The sequence below is a fragment of the Branchiostoma floridae genome, chromosome 19 (genome assembly GCF_000003815.2).
Source record: "Branchiostoma floridae strain S238N-H82 chromosome 19, Bfl_VNyyK, whole genome shotgun sequence".
Classification (NCBI taxonomy): Eukaryota; Metazoa; Chordata; class Leptocardii; order Amphioxiformes; family Branchiostomatidae; genus Branchiostoma; species Branchiostoma floridae.
The window spans coordinates 10,081,159-10,106,549 of record NC_049997.1 but is presented as its reverse complement, the minus strand read 5'-3'; the positions used below and the strand labels follow the sequence as shown (position 1 = coordinate 10,106,549).

General features: G+C 38.7%; 1 protein-coding gene across 22 annotated transcripts in view; it reads right to left on the bottom strand.

Annotated features, from left to right (window-relative positions):
* Nucleotides 1-25,391, bottom strand: part of LOC118406541 (neuron navigator 2-like) — a 239,444-nt gene that overhangs the window by 137,594 nt on the left and 76,459 nt on the right. For 2 of the 22 annotated variants that reach the window (XM_035806615.1, XM_035806617.1), the window contains exon 1: nucleotides 16,298-16,441. The exons of 19 other annotated variants lie outside the window; for them this stretch is intronic. In XM_035806615.1, coding sequence (XP_035662508.1) covers nucleotides 16,298-16,402 — 105 coding nt within the window. In that variant the 5' untranslated portion in view covers nucleotides 16,403-16,441. Of the gene's footprint in view, nucleotides 1-5,621; nucleotides 5,744-16,297; nucleotides 16,442-25,391 lie in introns of those variants that run through there. One more of the 22 variants, XM_035806619.1, reaches the window with a different exon arrangement.

The following is a 25,391-nucleotide window of genomic DNA, read 5'->3' as shown; positions in this document are numbered from 1 at the left end:
TTTTTTCAAAAATGCAGAACAAGAATTTCTTATGACTAAACACACAATTCAGGACTTCTTTCTTATGATTTTTCTTTTTAGTGGAAAAATAGACTTTGCCTTTCCAACTTTCCAAGTTTGATTTAATATTATTGAATGTACATCTTGCTCTTCAATTCTTTTCGAGTTATTAATTCTACTTTGCTTCCATTCAGATACAAATGTACAACATGTGAAATGACTTCAGATTTAATATTATCAAAACATAATTTTTCATTTTAGCCTTTGGATTCAGACTTCAGGATGGGAAACAACAGACGATAGACCGGATAGTGAGTGAGTAAGTGAGTAAGTGTGATTCAAAAGGAGAATGACAACAACTAGCAATAGCTGAGGCAATAAAAGTCTTAAAATAATCATCAAAAATAAATCATAATTGTAAACATAATTGTAACTAATAAAACAGGTTTCAAATATCATTCTAATCTCATAAACAACCAACATCCAACAGGATATCTCACATTGTTTCCAGAAATTAGCTTCCTTTCAGTTTTGCTCTTGTCCTTGAAAAGACACCATAGGGAGGCCTAACACAATAACGATGTTCAATCGCTTCATGGTTCCGCACAAAGGGGTGATATGCAATTCCAGCTCAGTGCTCTCTATGGAATAATTCACTCTTATGACAACTTTTCTTTGCACAATGTGGCTTTGATTTTGTACAACCCTATTCTAAGTTATGACATCTGAGTTTCTGACACTTGAATGAAATGGAAATTTTGCCAATTTCGACTTATTCTATTGTCCCACTGAGATGCCAATGATAATCATCTGAATTTACTACAGTGAATGTAATAATTTATGCCAATGACAGCTTTTCTTCACACATTGCAGTGTTAATTTTCAGGATACCCTACTTTAAGTTAAGAAATCTGATACTTGAATGAGATGGAAAAATTCAAACAATTTCGGCTTGTTTTATTGTCCCACTGAGATGTCAATGATAGTTATTAACAGTAAATGCAATGATTTGTTTCAATGACAGCTTTCCTTTGCCCAATGTGGCATTAACTTGGAGAATTCCCCATTGTTAATTATGAAACCTGACACTTAAATGAGATGGAAAAATTTTGCCAATTTTGCCTCAGTTTATGTCCAACTGAGATGTCAATGATAATTATCCCATAACAAAAATGTTATACATCTCAAAAATATAGTTTAAATTCAACCGAGAAGTTTTTATTCCAACTTATGAAATGCATTAAAAGATCAATCACATGAGTATCACCATATTTAAATAAGGATACTTGATTTTCAGGAGTGAATGTCAAGTGAATATTGACATTTCAGCAAATGTCACTCCCAAAGATTCTGACTTTTAGTCTGTACCTAATCAGTCAACAGCATTCTGGCATAACACATGAGTGTCACGGGTATGCAGCAGTACCTAGCTATGTTCACGGGTATACAGCAGTACCTAGCTATGTTTCATCTCAAGAATTATTCAAACCTAGTCTAACATAAAGATCCCCACTGTATGTGATTATGATAAGTGCTACTCTAACAGTTTCCACGATAAGAGGGATGAATAAATTTGTAACTGTATAACGTTATACTGTTTGCTGTCATACCAGCTAAACCCTTACTGTGTACAAATAGGCAAATATATTAAAGAATGTTTATACCGTAGAACCAACAGTGAAAATGACACGCTAGACTCAATATGTTGACTTATTCATAGATACTCATATATCTCTATTTATATATATATATACAATAAGTAGCTGTTATAGACCTTAAGAAAGTCGCTGTACTTCTGTTGGGTCAATAAAGATTTCACTAATACCTCCTGTTTATCAAATACCCATTAATATAGCCAAACCAAACACAGTTGAGATCTTAAGCAGGTTGGTCATGGTACAGCTAAACACACCTTTATCCCAAAGGGATCAATTAGCATATCAACCCTTTATTTCATCATACTGACATTCTACCACAAATGCTGACACAAACTGTAAAGTAGACTACCAATCCATACAATTATGGTCGAAATTTGGGGAAAATTCCCAACTGAGATGTAATTTTGTACCACAAATGGCACAAACACAGGTGGCCAGGTGACAAATGGTTGACCTTTGACCTCCCTGGGGGAACCCAAGCAATCACAGGTATCATATTACATGATATCAACCAGGATCGAATATGAATAAAACAGGGCTGACATTTCCCTGGCACACTTTCAGGAAGGACAGCGTTTTTATGGGCAAGTAATTACCTGATCCAAAATTGTTTTAGCCCTAAAATTGAAGCTAAGGTTACAGATTACCATTATTTTATTGAGTTAGTTCGATAGAATAACGTAATAAAAGATGATTTAAATGGTAAATCTAGATTTTGGCCATTCTATAATAATATCAAGCAAAGTTACTGTAAGTGTATTTACCTTTGCAGTGATTTAATTTCCCAGAGAGAGGAGAAAGGAGGCAGTTGTGTAGTACAGTTGACATATTTGTGGGGACATACAGTGTATTTACTGCAAATAAACTTACCACAAGATTTACTGTACCACTACTACCAGGGTGCTTTTGCAGTAGTGGTATCCAGTATTTGATTATACTGCTGCTGGGGTCCCTGATACAGGGGTAGGCAGCAGTTGGCTAGTCTTCACACCACACTTAGCAGCCCAAATATTCCAGAACTGGCTAAAGAGGATACATATCTATACTAGACTAGCCTGGAGCAACACAGTGAGTCACAACAAAGCCATCAAATTCACTAAAACATCAAATATTGTCTATTCACACTGTTAAGTTGCTTTCAGGTCTGTCAATATTGCAACATTCACCATTGAGTCACAGAAAATAGTTAAAATTTCTACCAAGAAGCAACTTTGAAAGATAGCCAACCATCCATGCCTGTCCCTGGTGCTGAAATGCCATCCGACCATCCTTCAAGCCTACATGTGTAAATAGTGTCTCCTACTCTTCTTATCATCACTATACTATGAATACTAAGGAACCCTGAGCAGCCATACGCCTCTATCAGTATTCTTAGGAGAATTTACGACCTATTTTTTACGACGTGGGCTTTTCCATCAACTGTCATCATCTTCGTCCTTCATATACAAATTATGAAGTAAGGCTTTTAATAAGAATGACTGCATAAGATTAATCAACATCACAACACAGTTAATAAAGATAGATTTCATTTGGTAGAGACAAAGACTTGGAGAAACCTTGAAGGCTTTCCTTGCAAGGGATAAAACTAAACATCTCCAATGTAAAAAGTTCCAGACATTTCTCACTTAGTGAGTCAATAACTTACAGGTTTATGAAAGATGCCATCAATATAACTTTATACCCCATAAAATGCACCTTTGTCATGTATCATTTGCCACTACCTCAGTCAGGTCCATTGTTAAACTTTATGGCATTGAAGCCTGCAACATTTATACATTTCCATTTTTCTAAAAGTGTTGTATTCTCAAAATTATTTTGAAGCTATTTGAAACCACTGTTCACTGTGTCCTCAAAAAAACTTACAACATGACTACCTGCCTAAGTTGAATCTAAATTCAACCTCTAATTTCCTAGATCTTCTTTAAGAAAAGTTTTTTCACATCTTGTTTGTCCTTTATTCTGGGTGCTTTCTTTGTACACTGTAAACCTTTTGGTTCAAATCAAGCGGGTGTTCCGTCTCTTGTGCTTTATCGATCTGGACTCAGCACATTACGCCTTTAGTACGACCCATCACGCCATTCTGTGTGGACAGCCGCCCTCTCATTCACACAAATCCCTCCAATTACACTGGACGGCTTCTGACTGATCTGGACACTTTGTGAACAACATGTAGTAAAAAGGAGACAGCGACATATGCAAGATTCTGCACCAGGCAATTCGAATGCTGTTATTACATTTTAACTTAGTTATTCATACCACCCTACAATGTTAACATACACATGTACAGTATGCCTGAATTTTTTCCCAAACTGTCTTTGTCTTTTGTTTTTTTTAAATATTTTAAAAGCTTGAATGTCAAAAATTTAAGACCCTTGTTGTTCATTTGTTTAAAATCCTTGAAGTTATTCATAGACTTTTAGATCAAAGCTGTGAATAGATCTGGTAAGGTTTGCAAGTACTGGGTTTTGCTGACATTTTATTTCATCTTTTATAATATATATATGTTGTGCACCCAAATATTTTCAACTCACCTAATATTCTATGTTCAGTGCACCATGTGCAACTATTACCCAAAATAAATTTCAATCCCTGCAAACAACAACCACAATTAAAATTTCGTTGATCATAGAAGATTCAGACTGTCCAAGAAAGAGAGCGATCCATGATGACAATAGGCAATTGTCATAAATATGCAACGCGGTTACAGTGACTATGAATATACAATGGCTTGTTTTTGTAATTACACTATTTATGGGTACATTACATGACAAACACAATGCAGCAGAAGTGTTCTCCCTCACATTACTAAAAAAAGAAACCACAAGAAAATCTTCCTTTGTCTTTTGATACAACAATGCTATTAGAAAATAATGAATGTATAAAAATATGCAATTATTACATTTGTATATATTCGTACCTATAAATGATCTGGCATTGGCATTATCGAAATTGCACTTGCTTTTAAATATACTTAACATTATACTTTGGACATCAACAAGTTTATTTCTTTGAAGTAGTCTTTAAAAAAAAATCTGTCTCTTCCCTTGTTCAGGAAGGTATAAATTTATTTGGAATAACCATTCAAAACCCATACAATGTTTATCCATATTTAATGATAATTTTATTAATATACAAAATTTAAAGATGTATCCTTCTTTAGAGTATAAACAATCTTTTCTACCATTTATACTTGATTCTAAATTTAACATTGAAGAATTCTTTAATGTATAAATCCCTCCTGACTAGCCATTGAAAACCCATACAATGTTGGATGCATCTGGCCATAAATAATGGTTTTATGACATTTTTCCATGTAAAACGCAGCCAATAAATCCTGACCACAAAGGAATAATCTCTGTCTGCAGCTCGACTATAAACGATTTCATTGCCAGTAAGAGAACAATAACAAAGCACAAAGCCATGCTGATATATGCAGGAAATACCAAATACATCATGACAGCATTCTGTTATCAAGATAGACTACCTTAGACAAAGGCAGCTCCAAAATAGCGAGCACGGTTTGCTATATTTAAAAGCTATTGTAGAAACATGACAATTATATATGATAGACAAAGGGCAATGTACAGTAAAAGCCTGACCACCGTTTATGCATTATGAAATCAGGTACACCAGTGGGGTTTGCTACACACCTATAGCCCGCAGGCAAAAAATTATTGATATTGTCATAAAACGCTACTTGACCTGAATTCGTATCCGAACTTTACATTGTGCTGAATGAAAGCTTCCTGAATAACATCGTCCATCAAGGAAAGAGGAAATCCATCCTCTCCCTCCAGGCAAAGATAATATAAATCACCCACATTGGCTCTAATGCTCCATATCTTTCCCTTAAGTTTATACAGCAGCAATAACAACATTACGCTGTCAAGCCTTCATAGCTACAGCAGTGCCTAGTACGAGTAGTGAAATAAAACTACAGGAATGTCAACATAAATGTCTTACCGTGAGACAAAGGAGACTGTGAGCACACCCTCCCTTAGCATCCAGTAATAACATTTCCTCCATCGCGCGTAGCCAGGTCATTTTCCAACAGCACGGTATAAATACAACATCTCCCCTGCCGCGCTTGTCACATGTGGACCAGGCAGAATATGTGCAGTCAGGAGCTGCATGTCAAGCAATATAGCCCCGGGAATCATGGGAAATGGGTATGCTAATTAGTTTACAAAGGAAGGAGGGTCGTGGAAGAAGTCAGGAGTCGCGGTGGGGTTTTGATGAGGGAGGGACATTTTTTAATTACATATATTGATTTTGGGGTGGGTTGGAAAGACATTTTGTTCTAATTGCTGACTTATCATCTTTGACCACAATACTGTAAAATATACAAGTTATGGCAACAGAAAATGGTTGCGCTGACTGACTAAAAGGAGTTTAGTTCATAAACTGACAAGCTCAGCTAAAAATCATACTGGGAGATAATAGCTTAAGATATTTTACATCATTGGTCCACTATCATTCAACCTGTATGAATTCATGAACTACCCACTTTATCTCAACATCTGCTGCAGACAGAGCTGTATACAAAATATCATATTGTAAATCTTATTGTCATTTCAATAACAATTAATATTTTCCATTGTTTGAACTTGAGATGATTGTAAACTTCTTTTCTACTAATTCATAAGATGTTTAAAATGCTGAGATCCTTACACCCTAAAGATATTCATAAAAAAGAAAAACAATTTCCACACATTACAAGAAAACAAGATCATTAACATGTATATCCATATCAACAGCTTGAAGCTTACAGAATATTCTTTCCGTTACAATAATCAGTGAGGCCCATTAATAGATTGCCTCGTTAAAACAGGCTTTTAAGTCTGCAGTGATCCGTCCCTGAAATTATGCTAATGAGGCGGAGAAGAGATTTTGGCAGGCACCATGTCGAGTTCAATATGGATAAAATAGATACGCTGAACATGTGCACAGATTTCATAATCATGGAGAAACATCCTCCTATAATCTAGGATTTATAACATAGGATTGGACCTTATATCGTAAATCCAAAGATATACAATGCAATATATGTCATGGTATAGCTCAACATGCTTTACAGGTAAGACTGAAGCAAATATCATTTATACACATCTGTTACTGCGATTAAAAGCACAAATCTCATTAGTATGCAGATTAACACCGGTATCATATTACACTAGAATATCTAAGTACAATTCAGATCAGGGCAAAGCTTTCACAGATTGAAAAAGTAATGTATTATTGATAATGCCAAAGAACAAAAGCAATGATCCTTACTTCAAACAATTAGAATATTTAATTGCATAAAGTTGAATTATTTCTTTTTGCTTTTCAAGTTTTTACAATGTTGCCACATTTTTTCTTCTTTCTTTTCCAGGTATACCATTTTCTTTAATATGACTTCCTTCCATCCTTCCTTCAGACCCTTATACTTTTATAGTGATCGCCAAATGTTTCTGTAGCAGGGAATTTTTATCACACAATTACAAGAAGGTGTTTCTAGCTCTTTACCTTCAACATGACTGAGGCACCTCCTCAAACACAGGACCTCCATCTTACGACCCTTCTAAAAGACAGGCTTCGGGGACATCCTTGCTTAAAGATTACAATAAGAAATTTACTGGAAGTTTTGTAGGGGTGCAGAAGACATAATTTCTGAGACATCCTCCTCATCTATCTAGCACTAGTTCACCTTTATCCGTGGGGTCGCCTATATTCCTTGTTTCTATGAACAGCGTATTTCGGGACATTAACTCGACGAACGGTGGTTTCAAACTGCAATTTTTGAAAGTATTGTTGCAATCAGCAAATTCCCCGTCCATCGACTTGACTTGATATCCCTAAATATCATGTTTTTTTTAATACAATGGATATAGGTCACCCTGCGGATAAAGGTAAACTAAAGTTACTACCATTAAAACGAAGGATATCCATAGACCAGAATTAATAGCAAGCAATATGTTGCGCGTCACCTTGGCTATTCCCAGGGCAGCCAAATACACCTTCTCTAGCCTGGAATCCAGCCGTATTGTGCGTTGGTCGCTCTGCTCCTGCCAGTACGTCTGGCATTCGTTAGCATTGGAACGATCGGCATTTGAATATTCGCACACTTTATGTGCGCGATTTCTGATTGGCTGTTGGCTCCAAGCCCCCTTCGCAAAGCACCACCAAGGTGGAAATCGAACACACAGAATCATGTTTACAGTTCGTAATCGAACGGAACACTACTTCTATCTTTCCCTCATTAGTGACGTAAGGACCGATCGTTCCAATGCTAACGAATGCCAGACGTGTTCGCAAGGAAGCAGAGCGACCAAAGCACAACACGGCTGGATTCCAGGCTACACTTTCTCTTGCCAGCCTTGATACCTTTGATCTGTGTTGAGTCGTATAAAAAAAAATACAGCTGATCCGAGAAATCACCAGTTGAGCTGTATGAATGATTTTATTTGTAAAACATTGCAGCTTGGTAGCTGAATTGCGAGTTACATTACACTAATTGTGGGTTATCTCCACATACATAAATTAACACAATCATCGTGAGTAAAACTAGGCTATTGAATCTCTGCATAAATCTACACGGTATATTCCAACAGTTTACACAGACACTGACTAAGATACACTTTAGGACACTAGTCGCCACTTGCGTACAGTAGATCTAAGGCACGTGGGATGAAGGACAACGCATGTCTTTTAGTCTTGCTGATCATTGTTGCACGATATGGTCTTCTGCTGCGTAGACCGTAGTGAGTGTCCGTGGGGCTAGTTAAGAATGCCCAGAGTGGAGAAGACTCATCCTGAAGGGTATGTTCAAGAGTTCTCAGTGTAGCTCTCAACAACTGAAACAACTTTCCCTGAACTCCGAGTCAACTGAATGTCTTCATTCCAAACTCCTTAACGCCCGATGAAGGCCAGAATTTCAACAATGTTAAACAGTTGATACTTTCTGCCAAACTGAAGTACAAACCAATTAACAGTCGGTGATCTTTTCCCAAGCATTTTGGTGAGTCATGGGTCTTGGAAAAGTGTCAACAGCCTTAGCATGTTCAGATGGTCTGGGATTACCATTAAGAGGCATATATAAATGTAACAAGGTACAATATGCCATGTCCACGGAAATGGTTTCTTCTCTTGTGCCTCCAAGAATTAACGGGACCATTTTTCTTTCCAGGAAAGTTCCCTGAAGGAAAGAAAAGTTTTGGCTGGTAGTCAAGCTATCTGAAGGGACTGTCTGAGACTGAGAAAGACCATGGAATGAATATAGCAATATACAGTCAAACCTGTATTAGGGGCCACCTCTACAGAGGGGCCACCTGTCCATAGTGGCCACTTTTTGTCGGTCCCTTGGGTATTTTATCTACAAGTTGCCACCTCTATACAGAGGCCACCTGTCTATAGTGGCCAAATTTGTCCGGTCCCTTGAGTGGCCGCTATAGACAGGTTTGACTGTATGGGCAAATGCCTTTATTAGAATATGAGTTATTGTAAAGCGTTTTGTGGTAAAATTCCGTCATTTGTTCTCATATTTTTTGGTGGAGCATCTTTTCTCAGTTCATCATACGACCCCAGATGTGATCCTTTCTAGTCCATCCTTTAATTACCTAAAATGGTTGTCACATGGTAGTAAAATCGATCAGCCGAGGAACATTTTTGGGTGAAAAATATGCCTGAGTCTTGGCAATCACCAAAAAAATGGCTGAAGCTCATTGACTGTGTAACTGGGCCAAAAGGAAGCCTTATAGGTTGTTACACAGACTTTTAACTTCTAACAGATCCAACTCATGTTCACATGATGTTCCAATCGTTCTTACCTTCATTAGAGAGAACATCTAACAAGGCCCCCTAGCTCTATAACAAAGACAGGAAGGACACTGAATGAAGACCAAATGCTTCTCTCTCTTTGTTCTTTGTGCATCTAAACTGTTCCCAAATGTGGTCAAAGAGCAGGATAGAAGATAGGCTTGAAGGTGAATAAGGATGGAAATTAAAGCGGACAGCCTCAAACCGAGGACAAGCCATGACACTTTTTCCTCACCTAGATATGCAATGTGACTTCAGTATCGATAGAATATTCTTTGCCAAGCACATCACGTCACCCAGGTGTCAGCTCTACTCTTACTGGTTTCTTTATGTGCAGTATTTTCTCAGAACTATCATAGCGTGGAAATTGTTATTGAATGAAGACCTTTATTGTGCAATTTTGCCCAACCGAGCTAAGTACAGGTCACAACAAGTCAGGATATATACATATAAAAGTATCACAAATCTAGTCTAACACAAAAGTTCGGCTTCTTCTCGCTTCTTGGTAATGGTGAAAATGTAGGACTGTATGGGTTTCGCTATTGTCGGTTTGTCAAAACGCATGAGAAATATAAACTTGTCAGTGCTACTCATGTGTCTACATGTAAGCACAGTAGGGGCATCTTCGTTGGATAGTTTTAAAAAGCATTTACAAAAGCTAGGTGTGACAGGTCGTTCAATGTACTTATATGACCAGCTGCTGCCATGCTGCATGCCTGCAAAGCTGGTGTGTTATACCATAGGGTGGTTATACCGTCTAAGTATATAGAGACAGAGGTTTGACGCCATAAAGCTCCCTCATACACGGTCAGCTAGATTTAAGTCCCCAATTGAAAGAATGTTGCCAATCTTTTCCAGTCAACTCACAGGCAGTCTAATGATTACAAATGCGACTTTCTGAAAATCAGCGAAACAAAATCACCTTGACTCTGAGCCAAACAAAATACCTACTCGATTTTATGGGCATTACGTGATACAGCAAAATGAGCCTTGTAAAAAGACTAAGTCTTGGTTACGCCAACGTGAATTCTTACCAATATCACAGACTATTAAACTGACCTTCAAGGAAGGACACACTAAATTCAAGTTCAGACATGTCTAGACTACATTATATAGTTGAAACTTTGCTGGAAGGTGATACTGCTTTGTCCTAAAGCTAACTTTGCAGAGATATAGGGCATGCGGGTAGCCAGGATTTCGTTCAAAGGAGTTCTTTTGTAGATTTTTGGACCAGCACTGTAGGCCTATGTCTTGGGGTGTGGTGCGGGTGGGGGGTCGTGGTGGGGGTTATGCAATTTTGAAATTTAAATTTCATGAAATAGTATTTTTGAAATTTAAAAAAAAAGATTATTGATAACAATACTATTGACAGAGGATTCATTGATCATTCCATTCAGGTATATTTAAGGGTTGGGTACATTTTAGGGTCTGAGTCCTTATGGAATACTAAGAACTGCATTTTATGCAGAAAACAAAGACAATTTGTCCAAAAGAAGGTTGGGAAAGGTTTATTTAACACACAGGAACATCTGCCCATATAACACAGAAATACAGTTAGAAGTCTACTTTGTAACAGTAAACTCACCAAACACAACCACAAACACAACTCCGCTTATCAAAAACATATCCTGCTTTGAGGTGGCCATCTGAAACCCTTGATCTCATTGTGTAGGTATATACAATATACATATTTACAGTAAACACAAGAGATGAAAGTATACTGACTTAACAGTTGCAGCATCTACAGTAAGTTGAAAGAGGTCAGGTACTCTGCCCTAAAAGGTTAGCCCCCTTACACTGCAAGAAGTTATCGAGTATCGTAAAATTTATCTACATCTTGGTTCCCATGGCAACTAAGCAAGTGCGATAACCCTTAATCTTTGGAATGGGGACCAGCTTCCATCACAACCTGAGATCATCCTGATAATCAAGAAACTCAAATAGTCAAATGCATAGGAAAAGGAATATCTGTTGATTTTCAGCACAATCATTCAATACCATAATATATTGATTATTGTTTCATGTCCAATACAACTACAATCTTGCTTTCATGTTCATTTATAATAGACATTATTCTATTCAATACATCAATATTACAGACAAATTGAAAATCAAAAAGGAATAGATGGTCATGTTCCTTACCATTCCCTTTCAAAATGCTGATATGGCAAGAAATAGTCATGAATTCAAGAGTTACCAACCCAGGATTGAGGTGTTCAAATCAAATTAAAGTTTAGTTTTTTTCCTATAACAATTTTGAAGGAAAAATCATTACCAATAAGTACAGTAGAGGCACCCTCACTAGTCAGCTTTTAAAGTTTACAGCTACCAGTATATGTATAAAGTTTCAGTGTAACATAGCCAGTTGCCACCACACTTTATGCCTGTAAAGCTAGTAAAATACCAACAAAACCTTTGTTCAGAATCCTGATCAACTAATATAAATGGAATGGCCCTTAATAGGAGATTATCTTAAAAGGCTACATGACACCAACATCGTTAGCTGTCAAAGTCATTACTCCTACACAGGGTCGCTCCAACTCCTGAGGCTTCCCAGGCTGCTTAGCTACTGTCATCACAAACAGTTCTGGGTGTGGTGAGTCATGGGATGAGTGGTGCGAGGGTAAGTTCATCCTCCCACACTTCCCTCTTCATACTAGTAATACTTGGAGAATGTTCTCAAGATCTTATGGTCAAGGAGGGGCAAATTTCAAGAACGATGCAATTTGTTACAATCTCCTTGGTGGTTTTTAAAGCCAGTATAACTATATAATTTAAAACTTCAACCTCGGTTACTACATACTGTCATACTCTGACACTTCCCCCTTGATAATGCTTGAAGAATGTTCTCAAGAACTTGTGGTCAAGGAGGGGCAAATCTCAAGAACAATGCAATTTGTAACACTTCTGGTGGTTTGAATCTCTGTATTGCAGGTTTCAGTGTAACACACCAACTTTCCAGGCACATAGGGTGGCAACAGCTGGTTATATTATACTGAACAATCTGTCACTACAACCTGGGTTACTACATCCTCCCACACTTCCCTCTTCATAATGCCTGAAGAATAGCTCAAGATTTTACGGTCATGGAAGGGCAAATCTTATGAACAAATTTAAACCCTCAATACAATGGCTTTTGTAACAATTTTGTTGGTTTGGTACTTAAGTATCTGACGGTAGGTTAGCTGAGTAAAGACCACAATTCAAAGGCTGAGTACCTAGGCCAGGAACTGGCCCCTTGCTCCCCACCAATTGTTCAATTACCACATGTAAGAAAAGTTCTCAAGTCATTTTAGAACTAAAGGTCTGCGTAAAAAAAACTTAGGAATCACACTTTTACTTTCTTTCTCTTTTCATCTTCTCTTCCATTGTTTCTTTCTCTTTTTCCTCTGTTCATTTCTTTCTGTCTTTTTCTTTCTTTTCCTTGTCGTGACTGGCACCACCAAGAACACTTTCTTTCTTCCTTTCTGTCTTCTTCTCTTCCATTCTTTTTTCCTTTCTTTTCTTGTTTCTTTCTTTCTCTCTCTATCACTCTCTTCCTTCTGTTCTTTCTATACTGATTACTGACCAACCATTCTTTCTTTTCTTTTTCTCTTGCTGTTCCTTTCTTTTTTTCCTCTCTCTCTCTCTCTCTCTCTCACACTCACTTACTTTTAGGCCAAATTGACCATCTGATGCTGACCATAACTGGACCTTCTACAGGAGGTAACCTACATCTGTCAGTTTCTGAGCTGCTGTCTGTCCCCACCATGAAATTACCATTATGGGAAAATCATGACCTTTAACTTTACTGTCCAGTAGCATCACTAGAACACTAATCTGTACCAGAAATGTTTTAAGTTGTTCACGGATGGGTGCAAGTGGGCAGCTTCTCTGGGACATCTGCTTTACTGAAGAGAAACTGTCAATAAAGTGAATGTTATATGAACAAATAAACTTGTGGCAACAACTCCTAAACTACATACAGATTAAGAACAACAAAATGTTATCAATAACATTATAAGGGTTACAGCAGAGTCATATGTTTTGTAAGAATTTCTGGGGGAAAAATTAAGAAGAAAACATGGGCATTGCCACAAGGTGAATTCCAATGAATTTTAAAAAATATGGATCTTGTCAACTTTTTTACCTGAAGACCTGTAACAACATTGTATTCCTGGCTTCCTGCTCAAAAACCTATCTATACAATGTACATGTATAGATATACACATATATACATCTATACACAGCACAGAACATATAGTACAGAAAACTTTCAGGTCAACACTCAATTCAACATAGTCAGCACTTTGCTGCAATCTGAACAGAACATTTACTCTTTATTATGTCCTCAGGCAAGTCATTTTTTCAATACACGAAGTTGTCATGATTAAGTGCTTTTCAGACAAGAAGAAGAAAAATCATTACTCCTTTCTTGCATCTTACATGTGGCATATATTGATAATAAATGTCCTTTGGCAATAGACAAATTTTATTACCTTATACACGATAAGCCTTTTCTTCTTTCTTGCATCTTACATGTGGCATATATTGATAATAAAAAAATGGCTAGAGACAAATTTTATTGCCTCCAACTCGATAAGCCTTTTACTTTAACACTTCATCTAGTCTAAATGGTAATACGATAAATTTGCTCATATTTACCGCAGCAGTGAGCCGTTTTACCACCTAGCAGGGGAGGAGCAGAATTGTTGCTATAAAAAACTGCTGCTGCAGATAAACAAGGCTTCAATTATACAGTTTCTTGTTTCATAAGGTCTTAAATTTTTACATATAAAGAAAATCATGCACCTTGTTTTAAATCTGATACATATGCAGGGAATTTTCTCCACTAACTGGAAGACAAACCACCTTGAAAGTTTAATGTTGTCTTAATCAAGGTCTCCATATCTTTTAATCTTTTCTTTGGCAAAATCCAGCTATGTGTATAACCAATAAAAAGTACATGTAACGTTACATGTACTTCAATGGTCTTTCAGAAGCAAGTAGCTGTTCTAATTGTTAGCACTTCCCTCTTCAAACTCGAGAGAATTGAAAACTTAAGAGGCTTAGGAAGCTCATAATAATAGACATGTCCCTCTGCCTCTTCAAGAGCCACTTGCTCCAATACTACTGACCAATTAAAGCAACCACACACACACAGCCACATGGGTGTGTCAGCCTTTAGACAAAAGCTACGCCCTTGACCTCCAATAACCCAGAACACCAACAGCTGTAACACTTCCGTTCCTTCGCCTTGCTGCAGATTTGGCAGGTCTAGCCGCTACCCATTCCTGACCCTTGTAAGGCCAGCCTTAGTCCACAGATAGAGGGGAAGGGCACCCGAAATATTCTTTGCACTTCTCTGCTGTACTGTGAAAGTCAAGTTCGCCTCCGGTCCTCAAACAAGTGGCATTCTTTTAACTCTCCTCCAGTGTGAAAATATCTTTTTACAAATAAATGGTATCATTGTGGTTTAGAAGTACAATACTAACTCTACAGTTTGTGATGTGGTATTGAAGGACTTCCTTTGGGATGTTGTAGGACAAACAGAAAAAAGGGGGCAAAAGAGCTGTTCAACAATAAACTGGCCACACCTTCCTTTCATTTTTCATGTTCAAAGACATCCCTCCCATATCCATACCCCTATACCGGGTATCTTAACTTCTAGCCTTCTTAATTACCCCTATATTCTTTTGTAAATAAAAACATGACTCTTAGAACCACAGGAAACTCAGGCGATACAGTATAACCAAACAATACACCTACGTTAAACCCACCTCTCTACACAAAATCTCTTTTGATTTGACCCAGATGGATTCATATCAAGTGTCAAGCACCTTTATCAATGACTTTGGGCATCAAGGAAGCCACACATGGCAAATAAAACGTGTGACATTTCGTTAACAAGAATCAGTTTCAACACAAGATAGACTAAATAATCAACAGCCTTCCATTTCTTATGGATACATGAATCTGTGGGTGATCGAAGACCATCTGTTGAATGAATGAAACCCACTTTCCACTTCCAGAGAAGCCGTTATGTTATACAAAGTAACGTCCACTCTTACAACAAAACATCTGGAAGTTTTCCGTCATCATGGACATCACTTTACGCAGGTGAGCCCCCCATGAATGAACCTGTAGGACCAGGTCTGTTGTTCCCCAAACGCTCGTCAGTTGGGACTTCCGTACAAACGAGACCACAACACCTTGTATCGACATTACCCCTTCCTAAACACCTGGTCATGCGATACCTGCCCTCCCATCCTAATCGCCCCGCTGGATATATAAGCCTTTTGTTTGAGCCATGCCCGGCTATCTGAGGTTACAACTTAAGAATAAGGATCACTCGAGCGTTGCACTGATGATCTTAAGTGCGCTTTACTGCTACAAAGAATAACATAAATTCAACTCCGCTCATTTCGAGCCATCAATTCACCCACACAAAGGACTAAACCTTACCCTAATGTTAAGATAAGTTGCTGATACCAGTTTGAAACGTTGAGTAGGTCTAGACAGTTCCTTCTAAGGCATTGTCAAGACGTAGACTGGCCTATTCAATGTTATATTTACAAATGCCGGGCATGCTTTCGCCCATTTTCATACCTTTTGGCAAGTGTACAAGCCCGAACCATGTCATGAAAAATGTGGCACCTATTCAGGATCAGTGAAACATGGGGGAAAGGTAGACCACTGGTGAGATGGAGCACTGGATTTGATCAATGGGGGGGAGCAACTTGAGAAAATAAACCTGTGAGAAAACCCAGCACCATACCAAAATAAAACGGATCGTACATCATGTAACTGTCAGGGGGCAACAACACAGCAAGGAGGGCGACAACAATAACACCGCTTGTTACCTTCCGAACGCGCAGATTGTTCCTCTCCCACCTCCATAACATCACAGGTCCGGACATCTTCTCTTTCATGCTGCCTCTTTCTCCTGGTCCTCCAAATATTCGCATGTACGCCTCCGAAGTCTCAGGGAGAGAGACAGGCTCGTTCCCATGTTCTCCTGTCAGCCACACTCACCTATACTGCTTCGCCCTGCCTGCAGTGAATGAGTGGCTAAAGAGTCCGATTTCCCTGCCTCTGACACATTGTCACACACTCACATCCGCACTCCTCCACTATCCACACTGGTGGCTCTTTCAGATCAGTTCTCCGTCGCACGTCCCTCTGTTTACAACAATAATAAACACGGCGGGCAGACAGGCATTCCTGCGCAACAAAGCCTCCGTTGGTTGGAGATTTACCGAGGGTGCTGACAACAGTAAACGCTGGAGTGTAATAAGGTCCTTAATGCCCATTTATGTAAAAGGCGAGACAGCTCCTGTACACAAGCGGTAATGACTTTGGCACCAAACATTTAACACCTGGAGGGGTGGTTCCTACAGCTACTGTGGTGGGGACTGATAGGGAAGCACCTTGATAGTGTTAATGTATGGGGGAGATATTGCAATGGATTACGATGCTGTAAGGAACATTATAGAGGCTTTATTGGATTTTTGACAGGAGTTCTTTTAAGGGCTTGTCTGTAAATATGCTTTCTGGGTGATCTAAATCTATGCTGATTCTCCTCCGAAATAAGTGTATGTGTCAATGTATGACTGATATTGTAATGGATGATAGTGCTGTAGGGAACATACTGTAAGCTTTATTGAATTTTTGACAAGAGTTATTTTAAGGGCTTGTCCATTATAGGCATAGCTCCATCCTCCTACATAAGTGTACGTATTGAATGTGTTAATGTATGGCCTATGGATGTGATATTGCAATTCATGATATTGCATCAGAGGGATTTTGACATAAGCTTACCTTTGGCAGAAGGTTGTGTTATTGGATTTTTGACAGGAGTTTCTGCAAGGCTTGTTCATTAATCTTCTGAGTGTGTCACTGTGGTTGATATATTTTTAAACTTTGTCTAGGAGGAGAAGAGTAGTGGTAACTTTGTGTGTTAGACTAAAAAAAAGACCTGTAGAAAAGCCTCAGTGTACTCCCCTATGGCAAATACTTGAAAATTTAATGCTCTTTACCTTAATTGAATATGACTGGCATTGGTTACTTTAACTTTTTTTCAAATCCTATTTGCCACCAACACCTGTACTAGCCTGGACTGGCCCACTTGTCCCAGAGGGGTGTGTAGGGTAACAGACCTAGGGAGTTCCCAGACACAGGGGACCCCTCCCTCTCCACTTTCATTTGTGACCAATTAAAGCCAAACACACTGGGCCTGCTTAGCCTGGATGTCAGACTGTTTCCAAGGTCTACAAAGGCTAGCTCCTGTCAAGTGGGTCTGCATGCTCTTTTCCGTAAAGCGTAGGCAGCCTATTTTATTTCCCGTAATTCGTAGGGAAAACCATCTTATCTAAGTAAATCGTAGCGAGGCAACCAAATTTAGCGTAATTGCCTTGCTTGATTTAGCGTAATACGTAGGGGTTCTTCTGAATTCAGCGTAAATCGTTGTCGTAACCCCCCATGCTGACCCTCTGTCAAGAAGCCCCAAGGAAATTTTACAAGACTCATCTCATCAGTTAGACCCAAGGGCTGGCTAACTGGGGAATAGTGGCCAATGGTAGTAGCACATATATCTTGTACATGTAGGTTTATATGTACAGTCAAACCTGCCCGAGTGACCACCTCTTCTCAGCGACCACCTGGCCATTTCGACCGCTTTTTCTCGGTCCCGATTTTGGGGTTAAATTTACAGTTTACAGTGTGCGTGTTGTATTTGACATTAAAGACCTCGCTTCTTTGCGTGCGTGCAGTGTGCTTGCTATTTGCCATTAAGCACAACGGAAACCATTTATACTTTGCATCGGGCATGTTTTGAGTCGATACTCTTCTCAGCGACCACCTCTTTTCCGGTCCCCCGGGTGGTCGTCTTGGGCAGGTTTGACTGTACGCTTCTCCCCAGCCAAGGGTATAGCCCAAGGAAACTATATCGTCTTGCATGGAGGTCTGGTATCCAGGCTAGGTATGCTCAGCTATTAGCGGATAAAGAGCTACAACTTCCGATAGAACCACCAGATTTAACAAGCTTTACGTGCCATTATTGTGCCTAAGTAGTTAATGAGCGGTTTGTTGACAAAATAGATGTGTACGATTTATGGACAAAACGAGCTACACCTTCTGATTTAACTGGATTTAACAAGCAGCTTTACATGCAATTATTATGCATAAGAAGTTAATGAGCGGATTGTTGACAAAATAGAAGTGTATGATTTGTGTATTTAAAGCCCTATGTCTAATTTAACCAGATTTAACTGGCAGCTTTACCTGCAATTATCAAGCCTAAGTAGTTAATGAGCGAATTGTTGACAAAATAGAAGTGTATGAATCACTGCCAAAGTGAAACATCAACATGATGCGCACATTCTAACATTTAATAATTGGTAGAAAATAGGAAGGAGGGAGGGATGTTTTCTAATTACTGTACACAAATTAAAGTTTAAGTTTGAGTTTAAAAAGTAAGAAACAGTAAACGAGGACAGGACGCACACATTCTAACAATTACTAATTGGCAGAAAATGGGAGGGCATGTTTTTCAATTACTGTACACAAATTAAAGTTCAAGTTGGAGTTTGAAAAGTAAGAAAAAGCAAGTGAGGACCTCTCCCACAAGTAGGGTTACCAGTAAGTGTTCCTTCCAATCCCACAGACAATTCTCATCCTCTGATGTGGTCACATTGTCCCAATCTTTCCTCTCATGAGTAAACGTTAGTATAAACAACTGTTACATTTTTGGAGCTTCCTATACTGTGACTTCCCCTCCATAAACCACTTAAGACCACATCCTATTTACCTATGATAAGGACCTCACAAGGATAACATTGACCAAGTCTGGAGGGTACAGAGATGAAAGTACTTCCTGGAAACCACTTCTTCTCAAATCTTGGAAGTTTCCCTTTAATCCTAGCTATAGTAGAGTAAGAAGACCCTTTCTTAGTATTAAAGGGCCATTCTGTTAATTATCAAGTAGGACAAGGACTCTTCTGTTCCCTTCTATTTAAATAGCTTATATTTTCAACGGTATTGATCGTTTATGGTTGATTTCTTAGTTGCGGAACAACTTTGACAACAATGCTGACAGACAGGATCACTAATGACAAGTCTTGTATTCTGAGTTTTGTATCGGTACAGCGTACCGGTACAAAACCGTTTTTTCTTATTGGACCGGTCCAGAAAACCGGACCTGAAAAATTAGGTGGACTGGATGTTGGACCGATTAGAAAATAAACAGATTATTTGATCAGGCATTCACGCGTTTTGACGCTTGCAGATGGAAGAAAATAACAAGAGTGAAGTAGAGTAGAGTTTATAGTGATTTCTACCAAGATTTACAGCCAATCGCACAGGTGCAGTTAGCGTTGTAGGATTTTAAGACGCCAGTGTAAGTCTAATACTCTATCAAACAGATTTCTTTGTAGTGAAATGGACCATTGGTATAAGTCATACTGAATCAGGTCCAGGTTCAGGTCCGGACCTGGACCTAATTGTTTGGACCTGAACCGGACCTGGACCTGAATTTTCTGTACCGGTACCCAGCCCTAATTCAGACTGTGTGAGTTATGTGTCATGAACATTGAAGAAATCAGGCGTTGCCCCTTTTGGTCCTCTTAACTGGTCACAGCCATAACAAACATTACATCCTTCCTGGATATTTCTGAGGTGGGCTGTTACACTGTTATACTTTAGTAAATTCTTGGTACAGAGTTGGCTCCACACCTGGGGCATATCAACGTCATGTGGGGGGGGGGGGATTTGCTCGCCAATCTGTAACTAATCCTGACTAACTCCCACTGATGAAAGTGCTTTTAGACTTGACCATGTGATCTTAAGTTATAACATTACTGTCAATAGACAGCTCTGGGTACTGAAAGGAGGGGGTGTTTTAGTACATCTTTTAAAAAAAACACAAAATTTTTGTTGCCTATCAATGGTCCTAGTTTTAAAGCATACCTTATTAGAGACCATCAAGATTAGTTTGGGTCAATCAACATGAAAATATTCCATTTTCATTACCTTTGTTAAGAGTGGTTTATGTTTTTATTCCTGTTTGTGGTTGGTTGGGTGTCTTTCTTTGTTAGACATAGCATAACTGGAGAAGCTATGGAAGGATCATCATGACATTTGGTAAATGGATAGGTATCGAGAAAGGTCAAGTTCAATACTCAGGATCCTGGTAACTTCCTACAGTGCTTCAGCAGAACTTCCAGTTTTGATATTTTTTATCTTTACTTGAGCTTAATGCTCAATAGAGCTGAAATATGAATTATTCATCTTTTTTTAACTGAAGTATTGATTTCTTTATTGGGTATCAAAGAAAATTCGAGTAAATGTGCGCGCAATTTTACCATGCAGATAATTGCTAAATGATGTAGAAATCTTCATTTAGCAATTATTGTTCTTTTATTATAAACTGCTGTAAAAATACTTTAGGGAATAAAAGTCATAAAATCACTGACATCTAAAGCTTTGCACAACCCCTGACCTGTAAAAATCATTAAATCATAAGCAGACCTCAGTACTGGCACATGATCAACAATCCTAATATTGTACAGGTTACACTCATTTTTTTACTTGACAAGCTACATATAAGTTCACTTTCCAATTGAGACTGCAGCCACTAAGTGACCAAACATCTAAAGAATTACTGATTCACTCTACAATTTCTAGATTTTTTACAAAGAAAGAAAGAACGAACGAATACTTGACATTTTTTCTGTGTTTTGTTGTATTATGAATTAAACTTTTACTCTGTGCACCATATTTCAATCATGACATCAAGGGTCGCCCAAATCCAATTTGAATCATTCCAGTTTTTCAACAGTCACTCACTCATCAACGTCTAGGATTCTTTGATCACCAAACACAATCAAAGAAGATACATTGTAAGACATGTAAGAGAAGACTCTATGACCACATAATTTGTGACAAACCTCCCCCCCCCCCAAACTTGCGAATGGATCAGGCCATTGTCCCACAAACACCATTCCCTACACAGTCTATTAACTTCACAGACCATAAAAGAGCCCTAAAAGAACCGGGGCTCGTAAAGCTACCAAATGGGATCATCTTGAGTCTATTACACATACATTAGGTAAGCTTGAGGAGCGAAAATAAACAAGGCCAGTAGTCTATCAGGGCACGGATTTGACTGACGAGTGAGTGAGTGAGTGAGTAGTCTATCAGGCTACACCAATTTTATTTGTTGTTTGTTGGATTTCCCGACCCTATTTTTCCGATTTGACAACAAAAAAATTTTTTCATCGATGACCTCACATTGTGTGGACAAAATTTCACTGCCTCTCCTTTCTCAAATTAACTATGGGCCTCAAATTCCAGTAGCTGTACGTGCCTATTTTGGATGGTACCTTTATCATTTTTCTTCAAACTTTGGACTTTGCTAACAGGGAACCCTTTAATGTTGAAAGATTAGGTTTTCTTGTCCAATCTCTCCTACCACCAACTTTTTTTGGGGGGTAGGAGAGTTTTGTTGTTGTTCTTTCCGACCGACCGACCCAATTTTTTTCTGAAAAAAATCGGAGAAACAACAAATAAAATTGGTTTGGCCTCATGGAGAAATAAATGTGGATGCCAGTTTTATGGGTGTTCTTGGGAGGATCGATGGACTTGGGATGGACTTCTACATTAGGTACAGCATTGCATCAGGACATTGGAAATTGGTCGTAAACCGGTTCAGCAAATTGGGGCAACTACAGCTATCCAAAACATCGATCAAGTTGGTTTACCTTCTTTCATACATTCTGTACATGTATATACTGTACAGGGCTTTAGCCAGCTCGAAATATTTTTCCGTCAGCCAATTACAATCGTCGCAAAAACCGCGAAAATTCATTAGAAGGACTGAACTGAGACCTTGAAAAACGGGTTTTAATGAGATTATCGTATGCGAAAGGGCGCCGACACACATTGTCAACAATCATAACAATAGCAAAACAAACAGTGTGTGGCTTTTACGGCCGTGGACAGCGTCCCCAAGCCGCCTGTAGCTTCCACCAAGGATTTTTGTCCGTCAAGGTTGACGGATTGGTTTTAAAATTTTTCCGTCAGACGCAGCACATTTCCGTCAATTGACGGAAAAACGGACGCTGGCTAGAGCCCTGATACTGTATAATGTAGTTGTAAAATGTTTTGTGATTAATTTTTTTAAATGAGCTGAATCCTCCATTTTCATCTTTTGTCGAGGTTTGAATATGAGACAAACTACCAAAAAATATTCACAGCAAAGACTGCTGTACAAGTAGATGGTACAAAACAAATTTACAGATTTTGCTACTTGTCTATGCTTCACCACAATTTAAGGATGACTGGTTTACTTTTAGATTTACCTTATTTGCCCCATCACAGTACTGTGGTCTGTTCTAATTCAAAGTACAGTCAAACCTGCCCGAGCGACCACCTCTTCTCAGCGACCACCTGGCCATTTCGACCGCTTTTTCTCGGTCCCGATCTATTTTCCCATTGACTTAAGCATTAAGCGACCTTTTCTCAACGACCACCTGGCCAACGCGACCGCGACCGGCCCAAATTGGGACCCATAACGACCGCATCATTTTCAAAATTGAGGTTTTCATCGATTTTTTATGATAACTAGCGCGATTTTGTGCCGAAATTGGCCAGTTTGCGTCGGATTTTGGGGTTAAATTTACAGTTTACAGTGTGCGTGTTGTATTTGACATTAAAGACCTTTGCTTCTTTGCGTGCGTGCAGTGTGATTACTATTTGCCATTAAACACAACGGAAACCATTTATACTTTGCATCGGGCATGTTTTGAGTCAACACTCTTCCCAGCGACCACCTGTCCAAATCGACCGCTTTTTCCCGGTACCCCGGGTGGTCATCTTGGGCAGGTTTGACTGTACCCTACTGCCATTATTTCTCAGGACAGTACCTCCACACACTCTTGTGCAAGGAGTTCTGCTCTATTTATTTTAATGGCTCTTGGAAATGACGTTACATTTTTACCTAGAATATTAGTTAGCCAAAAAAGGCTGGTGTTTGACCTACCAAAAGCTTGCTTTGAAGGCAACACCTATAGACCAAAACTTTGAAAAAACAAAATAGAGCTCACTACCATACTGTGGTGGATGGCCTTATTCTGATGGGCTAATACTGTACCAAACTATCCAAAATCTTTAGGGTGCCTTTTACTGGCATTGACGCGACATTTAAAAAAGCCCTTAGAATTACTGTCAAGAACTGTAGGCATCTAGGTATGCTACCATTATAAGTAAGTGCCATTAACATATACCTTTTTATTTAAGAATTGTTTGAGAAACAAGTAGCTGATAGGAGTAGCCAAAGTGAATGTTCCTTTCCCTTCTTTCACCAGGTTTTAAACTCAGACTAAAACAGTTAAAGTCGGATTAGTTCCACTTGAACAAGCTGTGACAGCTTTCACTGCCTCTGCTGTTTATTTAGGGTCAAATACAAACCCCTGGGGTACACAGTCACACAGGAAACAGGTAGCCATGGGTGGGATACCTGAACATTCTCATTATCCACTGTTTGTACAAGATATAGATGTTGTGAACTGAAGATAAACTTCTTTCCATCGGTAACATTACCAGGCCTATGATTGGAAAGAGGTGGTGCTGAAAAGATCAAGCTTTCGCACTAATTTTTGAGGGAACAATTAGATGTCCAAGGGTGTTGCAAATACATTCAAACGTTCTTGACTGTAAGGAGTCGGAAGATGTACGTATTTCTTTGTTATGAAAGAAGACTTAATAGCTGTTCGGCACCTTTCCATCATTTCATTATGGCTTGAATCTTATGAGAACGGTCATACTGCCATGAATAGTGACAAACAGTTCTATTTCATGCATGAGCCACTGTGTGTTGTGGCTCCTGAATTGGGTGCACTGATGTCTATTATCTCTATATCTAGCAACTCCATTTCCATGTCAAACATTCAACAAACAAATAAACATATGACAACTTCACATAAATATTGCACCCCTCTGATTATAGAGACTGCCTTAAAAATGAATTATGAGGAAGTTACCAAAATAAACTGACGCTTACTGGACATAAACAAGTCCCTAGAAAAAAACATCACTATCACCACTTTGTGTAAAAACACTTTGAAGTAAAGACACTTCATTTCCAATCATTTCTGACACTGTTTCACAGACAAGGATATGTGATCCTAACATAACCAAAGACAAAACAACAGCAATGTTATTTTTTGTGATAAGAATGCCTTAGGTGTTTTACATAATTCCATGTCCTTAACCCCTTGGCACCTACACTCATAATTTTGCTGCTACTATTCACAAACATGCTACTACTAAGAATACTAACTCTCCTGTACAATATCAAACAAAGAGACAAAGTGTAAAAAAACTAAATGAAATCACATGGATACTGACAACAAAATAACAAACATCTTTAGACAGAAGAAGGAAGAGGGTTTCCTGTGGAAGGTTCCAACATGAGATCTTTTCATCTGCACTGCTGTCAGGAGGGGAGGGGCTGAGACCACCCAGGTTTGGGGGTAAGTAAAGATAAATGTTATGTTTGTCACCAGTGTGAGGGGAGGTGGGCAGAAAAAAGGTAATATACATCTCAAAAATAAATGATCCATCTATTTTTCTGTTTATCAATAAGACAACATAGGGGACCAAGATTGTGTCAATGGGAAAAATTATCAGCAACAACTTTTCTGAAATGCCATCTGCAACCATTACATTATTGATGATGAGAACAGGACTGAGAACTTGGATGCCTTCGGGTCTCCAAACACGGTTAGCATTGGTTCTGTCCACTCTGCTTCCTGCCAAGTGCCACCTTCAAGTTCAAATTCAACTGCAAAAGGCATTACAAGGAATCATGCACAAAAGTCAGTCCTCAGAAATTGTAGTCAATGTCAAAATTAGCCTTAAGTATGATTTGTGCCTGAAGCCATCTGGCTGCTTTTCCAT